This window comes from Cyprinodon variegatus, unplaced genomic scaffold, assembly GCF_000732505.1.
Source record: "Cyprinodon variegatus isolate N-32 unplaced genomic scaffold, C_variegatus-1.0 Scaffold133, whole genome shotgun sequence".
NCBI lineage: Eukaryota > Metazoa > Chordata > Actinopteri > Cyprinodontiformes > Cyprinodontidae > Cyprinodon > Cyprinodon variegatus.
In genome coordinates, this window is record NW_015150586.1 from 280,287 (window position 1) to 298,121 (window position 17,835).

At 38.5% G+C, this 17,835-nt stretch overlaps 1 protein-coding gene across 1 annotated transcript in view; it reads right to left on the minus strand.

Annotated features, from left to right (window-relative positions):
- The window catches only part of LOC107085775, a 92,572-nt gene that overhangs the window by 36,949 nt on the left and 37,788 nt on the right, over positions 1-17,835 (minus strand). The window contains exons 10-13 of the mRNA XM_015376322.1: positions 12,718-12,955; positions 12,436-12,644; positions 12,178-12,351; positions 1,970-2,275 (exon numbers count right to left, since the gene is read on the minus strand). Of these exons, the coding sequence (XP_015231808.1) occupies positions 1,970-2,275; positions 12,178-12,351; positions 12,436-12,644; positions 12,718-12,955 (927 nt within the window). The remainder of the gene's footprint in view (positions 1-1,969; positions 2,276-12,177; positions 12,352-12,435; positions 12,645-12,717; positions 12,956-17,835) is intronic.

The window sequence follows — 17,835 nt, forward strand, 5'->3', positions numbered from 1 at the left end:
CCAAGTGGTTTTAATCTGCATTTATTTTTTCCTACTTGCTTTGATTCTGTTTTATTTTCCTATGTTTTAATCATGTAAAGCACTTTGCATTGTCTTTGTACTGAATTGTGCTATACAAATAAATTTGCCTTGCCTTGCCTTGCCTTGAAGGCCATACAAGTCAAGAGCCAGAATCTGCAGACCAGTCAAAGGCGACATGGACCTGGTGGCTAATTTCGGGTGATGCAGGGAAGCATCTTAAAGACACTAAACATCCAGGATTAGAAAAAAAAAAAACTTGCATTAAAGCTATATAAAAAAAAAATACTGGAAATGGCAAAAAACTGGATACTTCTTCATGTTATCCTTTCATTAGGAGACTAAGTGCAGGACTTTATATTCATTTTTGGTTCCCATCTCCAGCAGTCAGTGGATGAAAGGAAGTGTCCAAACAATGGAAACCTTCACTAACTAAGGGCAAGTCACATAGATCATTAACCTAAATGTAATATTTTTTGGTTAAATGGAAAAATGCAGGAAACTGTTATCTAAGATAAAATAGTTCTGCTTATTTGTTGATACACGTTTTCTTAAATCCCAGGGCCGACTGCACCAGCACCAAAACAAATACTTGAATCTATCTTCTTGGGCCGTTCGCCGCCGCAGGGTCACAGGGGAGGTTCTGATGCTACTAATATACTTGCAGAGAAAATAATTACCTTAAATGGTAAAATCGTTAAAGCTCTGTACTGATCCACAACATTCAAAAGAAACATTTTAAAAGTTGCACTAAACGGAAAAAGTTCAATGGTTTAATAATGTGTTGTTACTTAACTGCCGTTTCACTTTTTCTGATCTGATCTGATAACATCCTGTGTGATGAGTCACAGAGCTCGCCGTCAAAGGAGAGTTCAAATAAAAAAGAATGGAGTTCACCAGGAAACTCCTACTGTAATGTTTTTTTTTTTACCGTTGGAAACTCATTTTTTACATCCTGCAATAAAATAAAGCAGGGAAACCCTCATTCTAAAAAAAACTGAAACTTAAATTGGATCAGATTTCAATCTGTATAAATCAATATAGCTTCCTTAGACTTAGACAAACTTTATCGTCATTGTGTTTACACAGGGTGTATACAGAACGAATCTTCATTCACAACAGCTCTCCAGACCCGAGGTCATCAACAAGGGGTCAGCGACCCCTAAGGGGTCAACAGACATACTGCATGGGGGTCGTGAAAGTTTTGGTTGATTAGACTTTTTTTTATATTCCCCCCTGCAATGTTTTCCACTAATGAAAATGTCATTAAATCCACACTAACATGAATTCAACAAACAGTAGTAAACAGATAAATGGAGGCAGAAGATGTCTTTCAGTCATCAATGCACACATTCAGCAACACACAGGAACTCTTTCAAGCTGGGCACCGTTTCATACACAACACCTGTCGCATCAACCAGGAATCAGAAATACTTTAATAAACCCAGGGAGAAATTACTTTAGTTACATTACTCCATCTGTAATAGAGTGACTATAGGACCAGTTTTATAGAACACAATTTCATTCAACATACATAACTAGGGGGTCCCCGCTCCAGCTCGCCATCAGCCTGGAAAACAGTGAAGACCTCTGCTTTAGATATTTCCATTTCTTAAAGTGCAGCGGTGATAACATGCAAACACGGTGATCAAATGTAAAGATAAGACTAAGATGTGATTTACAATATTCCAACATTCTGCAGATTTTTTTTGTTGCTGTTATTATTCAACATTCATCAGTCTGATGGCGGTGGGGAAGAAGCTGTTCCAGAACCTGCTGGTCCTGCATTGAATGCTGTGAAGCCTCTTCCCAGAGGGCAGCAGGGAGAACAGTCCATGGTGAGGGGGTGAGGGGTCATTAGTGATGTCACAGGCTCGGGAGATGCATCGCTGGGATTAAATGTTTTTTATTGAGCGAAGAGGAGCCCCCATGATCCTCTCTGCTGTTCTCACCTTCTTCCAGTCTGAGGCGCTGCAGCCTCCACACCACACAGTGAGACAGCTGGGTGGGGGCAAGTGGGCTCTCCTCATCCTCCCCAGGAGGTCCAAGTACTTCTGGGCCCTTTTGACCAGTGAGGTGGTGTTTCCAGTCCAGGTGAGGGTGTCTAGGATGAATTTGGTGCTGCTGACCAACTCTACAGCTGAGCTGTTGATGAGCAGTGGAGCGTGGTTAGACCGGTTCTTCCTGAAGTCCACCATGATCTCCTTCGTTTTCTCCACAGCTCTCTCTTTTACTGGATCAAGGTGAATTTGATGTACTGTATATATAATGTAGAACCATCAATTAATTTAAATGGCACCAATGTATAAAAAGGTGAGTAACTTTATTTGTCAGGATTTGGTTATGGAGTGTTGACCCAAAAACAGAGGCAAGAAGGCAGAGGTGAATTTCTTTAGATTTAATTAAAAAGGGAAACTGAAAACAAAGGCAGGTTATCCAAAAATCCAATAATGAAAACGAAGTCCAAACAAGCATGAAATCAGGAGTCCAAAAATCCAAAAGAATCAAACATAAAAACTAGTCAAAACGAACCAGAAACCGTGGAGAAATCAGGGGAATCACTGTCACAATGAGGAAGACTCAGGAAGACGGAGTTGGAGGAAGTTTGACAAAGTTAGGCAGTGATTGACGAGGACCCAGCAAAGGGGAACTGAAGAGAGAGGGCTTTTAAAGGAGACTGAGACAAAGAGGGGGCTAATGAGGAAACTGGGAGCAGGTGTGCACAGAACAAGAGGGAAAGAGCTAGGGAAGAAGGAGAACATAAGAGGGCAGCAGAGAGCAACAAATAGAAACCTGGAAGACTGGAAATAACACAATGTTAAATTACTAGGACTATAAAACATGGAGAAAAGAAAACTAAACACTCAAAAGAAAACAGAACAGAACCCAGACTAGGACAGTAACTGGAAAAAAAACAAAGAACACAGCAAAATAAAAATAAAACCACTAACACTAGAAAACAAGGAGTAAAGCAAGACTGAATACTATAACAGAAACAGAGACCTGACATTATTAGTAAGGGGCCTTGTGAAAATCTGCTTCATCTTCAGGGATTTATTTGGAAAATACAGATATAGGTTCATTGTGATTAGTATGAATCAATCCTGAACTGGTTTTGGGTGTCCAGCTTCTCTCAAGGATCTGGGTTCCAGAGTTCAGGTTATGCCTGGTGATCAGCCCGACTATTTCTAGCAGTATCCCTCCAGCTTCCACAAAAAGTCAGGCTCCTTTTTCCCCCCAATGACGCGACATTTCACACACCCAGAGCCAGTTTTACAGTCTGTGGATCAGGTCATCTCTGGAACAGCCCTCCCACCCACCCCCAAAAAAACCTCCATGCACTGGTCCCTCCGTTGTAGGTACCAGATCTGCTCAGGGCCCCGCCCCTTCTTATGACGTCAACATATGGCAACTCCACTCGAACAAACTGCATTGCACCCGTTTCTTAAGAATCAAATCACTTTTGGAATCTCAACATATTATTACTTATATTTGCTGTTATTTTACATTTCATTGGCGATCTAAAGTTGCCAAAAGTAGAAAACAATCTTATTCAGTCTTTAAAGAAAGTACTGTGTTCTGAGACAGACTGAACTTTGGCATTTAACAAGGTTACAAAAAAAAGTCTCAGCTTATTTTTATTTTCTTTATTAACATCTGAGGGCAGAGGAGAACAAAATGAACATCTTAAAGAATTACTTTTGTAGAGATTTTAGACCAAAAAAACAACCGTTATTCTACTTGTAGAAAATTAGCGGTTGTTGCTAACAGTTACTTTGTTCACCAAAAACTGATATTTTTCAGATTTTTTATCGGTCAGGTAAAACTTCATCAGTCATTACACACGCTAACGCTACAGATGCTCCCAACTCGGCACACGGACGCTGCATGATGTTATCGTTGTCTGGGCAACCGGAATGTTTTACATCATGTGGCAACGTTCAGCCAATCATGTAGCGTAACATCACTGGCATGAAGCAGGACCCAGCAGATCTGGTACCTACACCGGTACCCTGTGGGTGATGGCCCCACTAGGGGATGCTCGCATGGCTGGGCCCGGTCAGGTTCCACTAGGAGGGACCTGACCACCAGATCCATGAACCTGAATCCCAGACCTGGCTCCACGGTGGGGTTCAGGCTATGTCGCACCAGGTGACGTCATGTGCATCAAACTTTTTGTGATCATGGGGGCTTTTGATCTGCACTTTGTCTGACCAATCACCCACAGCTATTCTGCCTTGGGAGACGCTACCAGGGGCATTGAAGTCTCTGCAATCATCCGGGAACTGAAAGCAATGTTTGGCATGAAACTTAAATATAAACATACAATGAAAGCTGAACAAAACATAAAGAATGAAACCTGAATTCACTGAATCAAACTCTCAATATAGTAAATTAAATCCGGAAAATATTGAATTATTGACAATTCAAGGGAATGCCTTGCATCACCACTTGCTCATCCAGGAGGAGTGAATCCTGGAAAGTCAATGACTGGAAGCAGTCGGTTGGTTTACCTTAGATAGAAAACTAAGGTAGGCCAATCTGATTTGATGATCTCTATGAAGAACGTTACAGTGCACGTTGTAAAATTTGCATTATATAAACAAACTGAATTGAACTGTATTCTTAAACCATGAGTTTAACAGTGTTTCTTTTTTGTTTTCCAGCTTTTGTCATTACATTGTCTCAAGTACAGAGCAACAAAATAAATTCTCTGCATTTAACCCATCCCCTTGTGGAGCTGTGGGCTGCCATCATGAGGCGCCCAGGGAGCAGTGTGGGGATGAAGGTCTTACTCAGGGACCTAGAGTGGGAGTCTGTGGGAGTGGAAACCAGAACCTCTGGATTCCAAGCTCAATGCCCTAACCACTAGGCTGCCACTCCCCAGTCTCAAAAATCCCTAAGATCCAGTATTCCCACTGCTCAATATTTGCTCTGATCCGTATTGCTTCAGCTGACATTTATGAGTATTGTTCATTTCTGGTTGGATCTACAGATAATACTGATTTTTCATTTTTCTTGTCTTTGTTTTGAAGAAACCACACTAAAGTAACTATGTTTGGAGGCACTTCTGTTCCAACGATTGCAGGAATAGGGATACGAGGAAAAAATTACCCATAGAGGAGAATGATTTATGAAGTCAAGCCTTTTCTTTAATGATTTGAGAGGCCTCCCCCTTGAACAGAAAAAAAGCCGGTTGGACTGGAACCAACATGAAGAGACGAGTGATTGAAAGCCTCGTTAGTGACGATGAGTGGCAGTAAATCAGCTCTAATACAGATTTCATTAAAGTTTTATTCAGCACATTTCAGTGGAAAGTAAATGGTTAAAAAAAGTCCGCCCGCCCACCTCCTCTTCTTAAAGAACTGGTCCGGCTCGTTAAACTTGCTAAAGTTCTGATTGCATCATTCTTTAACTACTAAATGTCATTCTCTCATGACACAGAGACCTCAAAATGACACTTTGATGTGTTCTAATTGGCAGTCTCAGTTTCTGTGGAACACAGAAACGGGTTTACCTCTAAAACTTGGCCTGTATCCTTCATTCTTTGGGTTCTGACAGGTCAAGTCTTTTCAACGGCATTCATCTCCACAGGATGATGCCGCTCTCCCCGTGCTTCGCCATGAGGAGGAAGTTAAGTAATGACTGCTGCTTCTGCCAAGTACCAGCCTCAGCCCCCCACAAAGTTTCTAACAAGTCCAGATTGGGGAGTGTTGGCTTAGTGGTGAGATCAGTGCGCTTGTGCTCCTAGAAGGTTGCAAGCACCCTGTTCGGTCCCAACATACTGCCTCTTTGGGTCCCTAAGCAAGACCTTTAACCCCACACTGCTCCCCAGTCACCGCACAATGGCAGCCCACTTCTCCCCAAGGGGATGGGTTAAATGCAGAGGCAAAATTCTCCAGTGTGAAATCAATAAAGGTCAATTATGATTATTATTATTATAGATAAACCTCTTAGAATGTTTACCTAAATATTGACTAAACTAAAAAAAACATATCATTAGAAATGACTGTAAATCTAACTGCTGAATAGGTGAGAACAAAAGCCAAACAGAGAACAGGACTAAAGAGGGAATAAAATTGGATTATAAAAGCTTTAAAAAATAATTTTTAAAAAATCACACAGACACAGAATGCTCTCATAATATGTTTTGATTTTAAGAAAAGAAAAATTTCTGGTCCTGCAGCATTGTTGAAGGATCAGGGCAGTTCCTGGGAAAGAAAACAAACGCTTATTTGTTTTTTTTCTCATGCCTCTAATAAAACTTTCCGCTTTTCTGCTTAAATCTCCATGGTGACCACATTCGTGTTTATATAAAACAGTGACCACTCCTCTTTAAAAGAATCCTATCAGTGATATAGATGAGAGCCATAGTCACTGTGAGGGTTTCTCCGGTTGGAGCGTCAGCAATGGAGACCGGTCGGTCTGGAAAATCTAAAATAATCCACTACTGCTGCTCTAATACTGACTGATCACTTACTTAAGGGTGCTAAAACATTCGAAGTCCCTATTTTACTTGTTGTGCTCTAGCTGTTTGTCAAAAAATAAAAATAAAAAAAAGAATATGAGACATATTTTCTTTAGTTTTACACTTTCTGTTAAGTAAATAATTCAATATATTTTTTTATTCATAGTTTTCATGTCTTCAGTGTAAATCTACAATCTTCATAGTCATGACAATAAAGAAAAGTTTTTGAATGAGAAGCTGTGTCCAAACCTTTGGTCTCTACTGTATATATATTGTTAGATGTATTTCTAGTGGGTCCCAAGTCTGATGCATTATTATTTTTTTGGCTCACGAACTGAAAAGCTTGCGAGCACCTGCTCTAAATGACTAATAAAAAAAAAAGAAAGATTCCTTGTCTCTGACAGATATTTCTTCCTTAACTGGACCTCAGTTCTTCATCACAACAGTTTCAACCATCCCATTCTCATGCAGACACTCTGCAGAGGTAAAGTCATGCAGGAGCGCCTACCCCAGTCTTTGTTATCACTTCCTTTTTTTCCCCTTTTTTTTACGCTGCTATAGGCTTAGACTGCTGGAGGACATAGGGACCCCTTTTTCATCATTCTGCTTCATTCTATCTCTATTCTCTCACTCTGCAGAATCTGTTAGTTCAATCTCTAACGTTCTGCTCTCTCTGCTTTTTCTCATAGTAGCTTCATCTGGTCTGTTCCTGTTTGGCTGTGACTCCATCCTGGAGAGAAATATCAGCTGTGCTGCTGCCATCAGCACCTTTGTTTCTAGATGTTGGAGATCTGCCTGTTTTTTTCAGTGTAGTCCTGTTTCTCTGACTGTGACTAACTGGATGTGCTCTTTTCATCCTCTGACATGGGAGCTGGCTCGGAGCTCGTCTGCCTGGCTGTGTGCTTCCTGGACGGGGCCGCCTGTTACAGTTGCCTGTTGTATCTATGCTTCTTTTTCTATGTCTGCTTCTGTCTCCCTAAACTCCAGTCAGCCTCGGCAGATGGCCGCTCACACTGAGTCTGGTTCTACTGGAGGTTTCTTCCTGTTAAAAGGGAGTTTTTCCTCTCCACTGTCACTACAAGCATGCTTAGTGTGAGGGAGTGCTGAAGAGTCAATGAGTCGATGCAATCAGCTGGTTTTCCTTAGATAGAAAACTTTTAATAAATCTGACTGAATATTCTGGTGAACTGGAAAGTGCCTTGACATGACATGTGATGTGAATTGGCGCTATAGAAATAAACTGAACTGAATTGAATCTCTTTTTTGTTGCAATTGCACTTCATTTAAATCCAATATAGGTATTCACACGTGGAAATCAGATTCTAAGTGTCTGAAACTTGATGTTACTTTTCAAATAAAGTCAAAGTGAAAAATTTAGAGCTACCTTTTAAAAGTATTTAGCATTTCACCTGTTAGTAGGTGTGTATCTCACTGCCGATGTTATTGAAAGAGTTAAATGTGGGAAAGTTGTTCATTTTTAGTCAAAGTAAGATTCTTGCGGACAAAAATCTAACTTAATCCTAACTATAAGCAGTTTGGGAGTAAAACTATGACTAAGACCTGCAAACTGACTAAATTTTCACTAAAAATTATTTCAACTTTCTTCAAAACTTACAGGATTTTTCCATATCTAATCTCTCAGTAATAGCCAACAGTCCCCTTCCCTTGTTTTTATTGATGTAAACATTATTTCCTTTAATTTTTTCATTTAAATTACTGAACTCCTCATAACTTTCTACTGATGAAATGTGGTGCATGTTCTTGTTTCGCAACGGTTAATTAACAAACTCTTTGCTTATATGCACACCAAAACAGATCCGTTGAAACTGTCTGCATTAGTGCACAGCAAAAAATTGTAATAAGTCATTTTTTCTTGAATTGAAGTTGCAAGCGACATATTTTGCCAATGGAACGCGACAATTTACATTTAAAATACATAAAAAAAACAGTTGCATTGTCTTAGTTCAAGTGCATATTATCTAATTATCGTATTTTAAGATTAAAAATACTCATTCCATTGGCAAAGAAACATATTTAAAAGCTCAAATTAAGGGTAAATATACTTTATTTAAGGAACTTTTACTTATTTCTAGATCGTTTTTGCAGTGTGGCATCAAGTAAGCTGCCTTTTTGGTGAAACCCAGGAGACGTGGCGGGACATGTTGGACCTATGGGGAGTCAGATATGGCCGTTCAGAGTTTTATGGAATCCCCTCAGCTTCTTTCTGCAGCATAAAAATGAGTCTTTTGACAGCGTTCATCCCGTTCGCCAATATATGGGACGATGACAAAGTCCAGTCAGTCCGTAGCACTGAGAACTTTGGACTCCATCGGATCAAACAAGTGGAAAGTTCACTGGGATGTATCAACTTTTTGCCGTAGTCTGAAAATTATCCAAGCTGCTCTCCTGGAAAAAAGGAAAAGAAGGCAGGATTTTAAAGAACAATCAAGGCTGGAAGCTTCCATGAACAAGAGGAACTCAGATTTGTGCTGATCTAACAGGGAAGGCTCTGCTTCAGAACCCAGAGGCTGCCCACATGGAGAAGAGGTGTGATGTGCAGACCACAGAAATCCTGAAGCATTAGACATGACAGCAAGAAGGATGTTTGGAGGAGTCCAATAGTTTAACCCTTTGTAGCGCACTCAGTGAAATCCTTTGAAAATCAAAATTTCAAGCCAATAGTGTTATTGGAATCCAGGACAAGACGTTATTATCTTTGTAACATTCAAAAAATGTGCATATTTTGATGGCTAATTTGTATGTCAATTTAATAACACGAAAAGGCAACTTGCCCGAATATATTAAGAAAAATAACAAAAATGCATTAAAAACAAGTTCTTTTTTGGTCCAACATAACCTTAGAGGCATTAATGGTGAAACTGGCACTTACATTTTTTTTTAGGTTATACACCTAAATATAAATGTTAAATAGGCTTAATAACCTTTTAACTTTACTTTTTAACTTTTCAATTAGCTTTTTAACTTTTTTCTTGACTTGTTAACTTTTTTCAACCTAATTTACAGCAGGTAATATATCATTCAAGGGCTCATCTAATTAGTCAAATGCCAAAATTAGATGTACAGCCATGTAGCAGAATCTTTGCCGAATGGCTGGATATAGATCTTGTGCTTCTAGAACTCACTGAGGGACTGAGGGTCCATTTGTAAGAGGGTATGCAAGTGATGAAAACTGGTAAGTTGCTCTATAAAGGGATAAACCTGAAAACAAGCATGGTAGTGGCAGCATCATGCAGCGGGGTGGTTTCACCACAAAATGAATAACTGTGTTTGAAACCTGGATAGAAGGTGTTCTAAAAGGAAAACTTCAATGAAAAAAAAAACTCAAAATCAACCCATTAATGACTAAAAAAATCTCCCCTTCTCAGGAATATTTATATATATTCATAAATGGAGAAGTGAACATAAAGGGCATCAATTAAATCCTTGTCTTTTTTTATCTTCTTTCTTTGTGTGAATTTCTTTTAATAAACATCAGAGCCTCATATTTTTAGCAAAAAACTGATTTATAACAAAGATGCTCATGTCATAAGACTTTTATATGTGTTATGCAAAAGTTAGCCTGAGGCTATTAATGACTGGTCCAGCAGGTTATTCAGTGTTTACTCACTAAAAAGTTTTTGATCTTCAGCCAAAGACAAAGATGAGGGTTAGAAACACCCACACTCCTTCCTGATGATTAAAAGTCAACAGTTCAGACTTTTGTAAACTTTGCCATAACACGTTTCTCTTGTTGTAATCCTCCATGATTAATTATTTAGGGATTAAAGTTCCAACTTCTGGTGGATTTCATTTTCATTAAAGAATTGGTTTGAACTACAAGTGAAAATCTGATTTATAAACCACAGCTACAGGTTTGTAATTAACAGCAATAAAGTGAAAGTCGGTTACATAACTCCTTCTCCACCGCGCGGTGCCTGCGCCATCTTTGTTATTAGTCGCCGCTGTCAGGTCGCAACAGCCTATGGCGACAGCAGGCCACTATGACAGCAAATCCCATAATGCTTAGCGAGGAGAGCTCCCCTCAAAAAGCATTCTGGGATATATCTGCCTCTTCTGAGGCCTTTCTTTTCTTCTCATAAACTTCGTAGACACCTTTCCTCTTCCGACCCTCGGCCATTTTCAAAGAACCGCGGTGAGAAAGTCTAGCTTCAATGACTGTCTGAAACCGTAGCTCACCACAGATATACGCCTGAAAGTACGCAGAAAAAGATAGCTAATTGGACGTTATGTAAACATATCACCAGAATAATTGACAGTTAGGACCACTGATTGAGATGATCCCCCCGGAAATAAAAGACCGCCCTCTATACCTTTAATGTTTAAATCCTACGTTTTGTAGAATTTAGAGGATCAACTTAAGCTTTTTACTCAAGTAAAAGTGTAAAAGTACCATTTTTAAACCAACCTAAAGTATAAATGTAAAAGCAGATGGCCGCTCACACTGAGCCTGGTTCTGCTGGAGGTTTCTTCCTGTTAAAAGGGAGTTTTTAAAACTACTTAAAGTATAAAAGTAAAAATAATGCAGGAAAAACTGTTAAGGCCAGAAGCTTTACTGCTCTACCATATTAAAGGAACATTTTTCTACAATTGTAGATGATAACTTCCTTAGACTTTATTTTCTTAGTTTTATAACTAATGGTAATAGAATCACATTTACTTTTGCATCATCTTGAAAAACGATTTTTTTATGTTTGTGGTGAGCAACAAGTTGGGGCAGCACCGAGTCCAACCACAAAGAAATTAATTGTCTGAATGCAACTAATTATTTTGATGAGTTTTATCCTTTAAATGCCAACAGGCCATAATGTAAAATAAGCTTAGATGAAGCAAAATTCAGTCTATTTTTTAAATGGTTAAGGTTAGGAGTAGAAAGTAAAGTTATTAGGTTATTATGTAAATAAACAGTTGTCTAAAAAATAATTACACTAGCCATGTATAGATAGCCAACTTTGTTATTTGAAGCCTCTGCCCATGATATTAACAATTGTACCATTAAAATTAAAAGATGTAACATTTATTTAGTATCTAAAATTTATCTAAAAATGACTCAAATATTACATATGTCTCCATTCAATTGTAAAATATGTCATCAAATAATTAAAAATACAGTGATAACGATGGATCAAATAATCAAATGTCATTCAAAAATATTTTTATTTAAAAATAAATATCCCTAAATCACCTTCTGTCTTTGAATAAAAATAGAGGGAAGTTAGATATGTATCCTCTGTGGTCTCCGCTCTGCTGTGTTGGTATTTTTGGGGTCACAGGCTGAAATGTTTGTGAACCTGTTATCTAAAGCATTTTAGCAGAAATGTGGCACCTTGTCTGAAAGCTGTAGTAGAGCCAAGTTGTACCTGTCTGTTTGATTTATAACTACAGAGAGGGGAGCCAACTCTCCTGCTGATTGGATGGATCAGACAACATTTCAGATCTCTGTAAAAAGGTTGATTTTTTTTATGAGCAGCAGAGGGCAGTAAAGCAGCACAGGGTGGTGCTGCTTCTCCAGAGGATGGATCACTCACAGAGTGAGTAGAGCAAAGTCTGTGATGATGGAGGTTTGTTTTTAGCTCTTTATACATTGATTATAAAACATTCATGATAAAGAAGTGGAATCAGATGCTTTCCACTTGTCCCACAACGCATCCACATCATGAATATTCACTTACCTGTGCACAGAGGGGGCTCATCATTCCACCCAGTTTCTTCACAAACTATTTCAGCGGCACCCTCTAATCTGAAACCATGGTAACAGGAGTACAGAGCGGTCAATTTGCCAGATTTGGAGGAAAATATAAAATCTCCATTCTTGATCTGCCTTGGAGAGCCACACAGTTGCAGGTCTGAAACAGGGAGGGGAAAAGTTTTCACTTTAATGTGTTTTTAACCACTGAAGTGATTTATTTTATCAAGCTTTCAAAGATCACCGTGACTCTTCTCCTCTCTCCAGGCCTCCAGCCTCATGGACGGTATCTCACTGCAGTGAACATAAGCAGCAGGGTACTGACCAAACCTGAAGGGATCTTCAGGGATCTCCTGTATGTCTGTGTTGTCGCAAATAATTCGAGAAAGAGAAGATTTCAAAAGCTCCTCCTTCTGTTGCTGAGTGAAAACACCTTCGGCTTCCCACCAAAACCTTAGGAAGAAGAGCAGAAAATGCTCACCTGAAGCCTTCTTCAGTTTTGAATCCATCGTGAATGTTATTGTACCTGTCACCGTCACGGAGAGACTTCATTTGCTTTCCGATCAGACAGGCAAACAGCGGACCGGTTCTAGAACCTGAGAGGATGGTTTCTACGAGTCCCCCGAGCCAAACATCGATGTTGTTTGGATGCTTGTAAAGATGAAGTATCTTCTCAGCAACTCTGCGATCCCCAACCGCTTCTGCGAGGTCATCCAGTGTAGCTATGCGCATCAAGCCACAGAATTCCCTCCACTCATTGTATCCTGAAAAGCTCATTTGAGTATATGTTAAAAATTACTATAACATTTGGGACTTTGTGTGATTTTCCACTGAACGCATCACATTTGGGGTTCCTCAGGGCTGACCTGTCGGGTCACTTTCATTCCATATGTTCAAATTAATTCAGTTTATTTCTATAGCTCTAATTTGAAACACATGTCATCTCAGGTCACTTTCCAGTTCACCAGATCATCCAGTCAGAATGATTCAAAGTTTTCTATGTAAGGAAAATCAGTTGATTGCATTGACTCATTGACAATGTGTGTTCGTTAAAAAAGAATGGGTGACATCACTTTTTACATGATTCAATCACTTCCCTCTGAAACGGTTTGATTAATTTTCACTCTGGTTCGAGGTTCTAGGAAAGCTGTTTGAAAGCGAGCCTAGAGGTACGGTGGAAACAGGAGAGAAGATTATTTCGGGAAGATGAATTTCTCTCATCCTATTAATCTTCATCAGTCATTGAACATCTCCTTAACATGAAAGTCATGTCTGTCTCTTAGTATAAAACTTAACATAATAGTAGCATGTTTAATTAATTGCACACTGTGACCGCTGCCCATAGTAATCAAAAATTAGACGTATTTAGTTTTAACACACCAGTGCAGATCGTGGCCCCTGCCCCCTTTTACAGCCCCTGAGCTGAAGATAAATTGTGTAAAAATAGGAATTCAATTCAATTCAGTTTATTTCTATTTCCAATTCACAACACATGTCATCTCAAGGCACTTTACAGTTCACCAGATCATCCAGTCAGATTGATATCAAAGGAAAACCAGCTGACTGCATCGACTCATTGACTCCTCAGCAATCTCTCACACTAAGCATGCTTGTAGCGACAGTGGAGAGGAAAAACTCCACTTTAACAGGAAGAAACCTCCAGCAGAACCAGCCTCAGTGTGAGCGGCCATCTGCTGAGGCTGACTGGGGTTCAAGGAGACAGAAGCAAAGATACAAAAGGCAGGAAAAACACAGCCATGCAGACGAGCTCTGAGCCAGCTCCCATGTCAGAGGATGAAGAGAGCACATCCAGTTAGTCACAGCCAGAGAAACAGGACTACACTGGAAAACAGTCTCCAACATCTAGAAACAAAGGTGTTGATGGAAGCAGCACAGCTGATATTTCTCTCCAGGATAGAGTCAGAGCCAAACAGGAACAGACCAGATGAAGCTACTACGAGAAAAAGCAGAGAGAGCAGAACGTAGAGATTGAACTAACAGATTGTGCAGAGTGGGAGAATAGAGATAGAACAAAGCAGAATGATGGAATATCTGCTCCCAATTAAATAATCCATCAATAAGATGACAAACTGTTTTATTTCAACACAATCACTGAGTTAGTACATCCATAACATCAAGGTTGAGTCGGTCCTCATTTCCTGCAGGAAGAATATTGGAAACCTCACAAGGTTAAAGGTCAGAATTCAAGCAAAAGAAAGCAGTGCAGAGCTAAAACACAACCAAACAAACTCTCTTGCACATGTGCACCCTTACAGAAAATCCCTTGATTTCACCAATTCACATTTGATTCCCATCTTCACATGTGTTAAAGTCCCATGACTTTCAAATGCAATTCTCACCTTTCACACGTGGGTTACATTTCCAGATACAATCCAGCAGTTTGTTCATGTATTCCATATTTTATATGGCTCTTGATCACATGTGAACCACTTATTGAGATTTTTCCCCAGGTGAATGCTCTGATTGAAGCTCTTTTCACTTTTGTCAAAAAGTCAAAGTATATGTGTATAATGTGTATTGCTATACACTTGTATATTTTTATGCAAACATCTCATGATGTACACTGAATATGTGAGAGCTGTACTGAACGAAATTTATTTTGGTATACACTCTGTGTGTACACAATGACAATAAAGTCTGTCTTAGTCTAAGTCTAAGAATATAAATTATTACAAATTTCAAAACTGAAATTATTCAAAAGTTAATGTAAACAGTGGGAAGAATAACTCTCGTTAACCCCAACCCCATTTATATGTGAAAAATGATTAAATCATATTAGACGGCATCAACTTGACTGGAGAGAAAATTCTTTAGATATAAATATCATCTAGATATTTTTCCATTCATTTTCATAATTTAAAGAAAACCTGTTCATAGCTACAAACAAACAAAAGACTAAGCAGCGATAACTTTGAAACGTTAAAGATATAACCTTTTATTTTCAGGAGGTAATTTTGATGTTGGTGCATAAGCGACTCAATGGTGTGAAGTTGGAATCCATCTCAGCCGGTATTTAGGGCGATGCCATCTTCTAACTGAAAGCAGTCAGACTGATGGATGAGGTCAGATCATTATCACTTTAGTAACATTTCTTAGCAAACTAAACAGAAAATAGCTCTGCCTGGATGTCAGAGGGTAGAAATATTGGAACGTGGAAACATTTTTGCATCTTTATATACATGCAGTCAGTTGGTTTCAAAGAAACTGGCTTGGATTCAACAAGAGGCTTGAAAACTTGGAACTGATGCACCACTAACTGCTTTCGTTAGAAATGAATTATCCAATTAGGACGATGGCAGCAGTCCAGCAAGGCGGTTATTTACAAAGGGAGCATCACAGAGTTTAATGTCTGACATGGAAAGAATGCTGACACTTCTAAGCGTTCTGAGATTACAGAGTAGAATAATCTGTTGCGAATGGTTTCATTTAAACTTTAAAGGACATTGTACTAATAGAGGGTCACGCAATGAGTTTGGGCCCTACAGGCATCACCGGAGCACAAACCTAATCAGAAGACCAATTCAGCACAATCAGGGAATGAAATTTGTTCAAGTTTTTTTTTTTTTAGGAAAGAATAAATTTTGTAAATTAAAATAAACTATTTATAAAATGTGTTTTTACAATGTTTTTAAATATATTTTTTCACATTTTATTTTTCCAGATTGTATTTTTTACAAAATGCATCTTTTTTTTAGATTTAGTTTTGTTACGAATTGCATTCCTTTCAAATTTTGCCTTTTTTCTGAAGTGAGGAGCAACGACTTTAATTTTGCTGCGCATTGACGTTAGCAACAGTATGGTTTTTGGCAGCATTTCAACCTTTAGTCAGATGCATAAAAATGCTTATTAGGTATTTCATATGAACACCTCCTATAAACAAGCGTCATACAAATGTGAATGTATTTATCATGCATTTATTAATCATGTGTTTAGAAATCTATTTGACCTAATACTTATTTAAATTTTTTTTTATTATTTCCTTAGTTATAGAAATGCCAAAAATATGACAGAGTAATAGAGCACGGCTGGAAATTTTTTTTATTTTGAGGATAAAGTTGTAAAATTAGGAGAATAAAGTTGTACATATGGGAATAAAGTTGTAATATAACGAGAATGTAATATACATATATTGCTGTTATATTTCATAATACAACAACCTGTTTCAGGAAGAAAGCTTCAAGCTCCGCCCAGCAGGTGATGGCCAACCGGCTCCACCAATCAGCAGCTAGAGTCCACTTTGACATTCTGCCCAGTTTGATGCTGCTGCTAAAACATTTCCTGATTTTATGTTAAAGTATAACTTCACATGATGCTCCACATTCCTCATTTTAGGGAAGAAAGGGCTTCTGGTAGGAGTTGTCATAAAATACAACTTTATTCTTGTAACATTAGGACTTTATTCTCATAATATTATGACCTTATTGTTGTAATTTTACGACTTTATTCTGGTAATTTTATGACTTTATTCTCATAATATTATGACTTAATTCTGGTAATGTTATGACCTTAGTCTCATAATTTTACGACCATATATTCATAATGTTATGACCATATTCTCATAATTTTATGACTTTTTTCTCGTAATTTTACGACTTTATCGTTTGTCATTCTCTTTGAGACTTTATTCTCGTTATGTTAAAACTTTATTTTTATATAGCCTGGCCCTAATACTCCATCATAGAAAAATGACCATATTTATAAAAATAAAACTTTTCTTTTACTCTGAGCTACGAGCTCATACAGCCGAAGAAATAAACATTTAATCAGGTGATCATCTCTCCCACTCATTTTCGCAGTTCTGGCCTCATTTATTTTCCTGCACTGACTCCTTTATTGTTTTATAAGTAACTTACATATATCAGAATTGACTAGATAAACCTTCTGAAGCCTGAAACTCATTGCTCATAAATCACAGTGATAAATAATCAAAAACACTCATAACTAGATCTGAAAATAAAGGTTACCGCTGCTACATTGATCACAGCAAAAATCAACCCAGAACAACAATCATGAATGGGTCCACAGACCACATCAGAGGAATGTGCTGCTCCTCTGCTTCTGTTACCATGACAATCCACACACAGTATGGTTTTTAATCATAAAAGACTAAAATCCGAGAAATCTTCAGCGGGATTCTGATCGTCTGAAACAAGGACTGTCCCCACAAATAGGAAATCTGGTCACCATGTTTTTTATTGCTTTAAGTCGAAGCTACCAGCATGTTTGCTATCAAAGCACATAAAGAATAGAATAGAAAATCCCTTTATTGAAAACACATATTGTTTCCATATATTTTTTCCAAAAAAGTAACAAAATAATCCACTGGACTTTGTTTCCAAGTTTGAAGATGTTTCGCTTCACATCCAGGAAGCTTTTTCAATTCAAAATGTCAGAAAAGGAGCCTAGGTGGAAGGTCAACTGAAGAAACTAATTGCTCTCCTACATCCACCTACGACTCAGCCAATCAGCTTTGAACCACACCTCCATGAAAGCCAATCGGCATCCAAAGTTCATCTTAAAAGGCCTCCGAACCGCAACTAGTCTGCTCCTAGTTCATAGGTGGTGGTTTTTCCTCTCCACTATCGCTTCATGCTTGCTCATCATGGACAGGTTCTCTCAACCT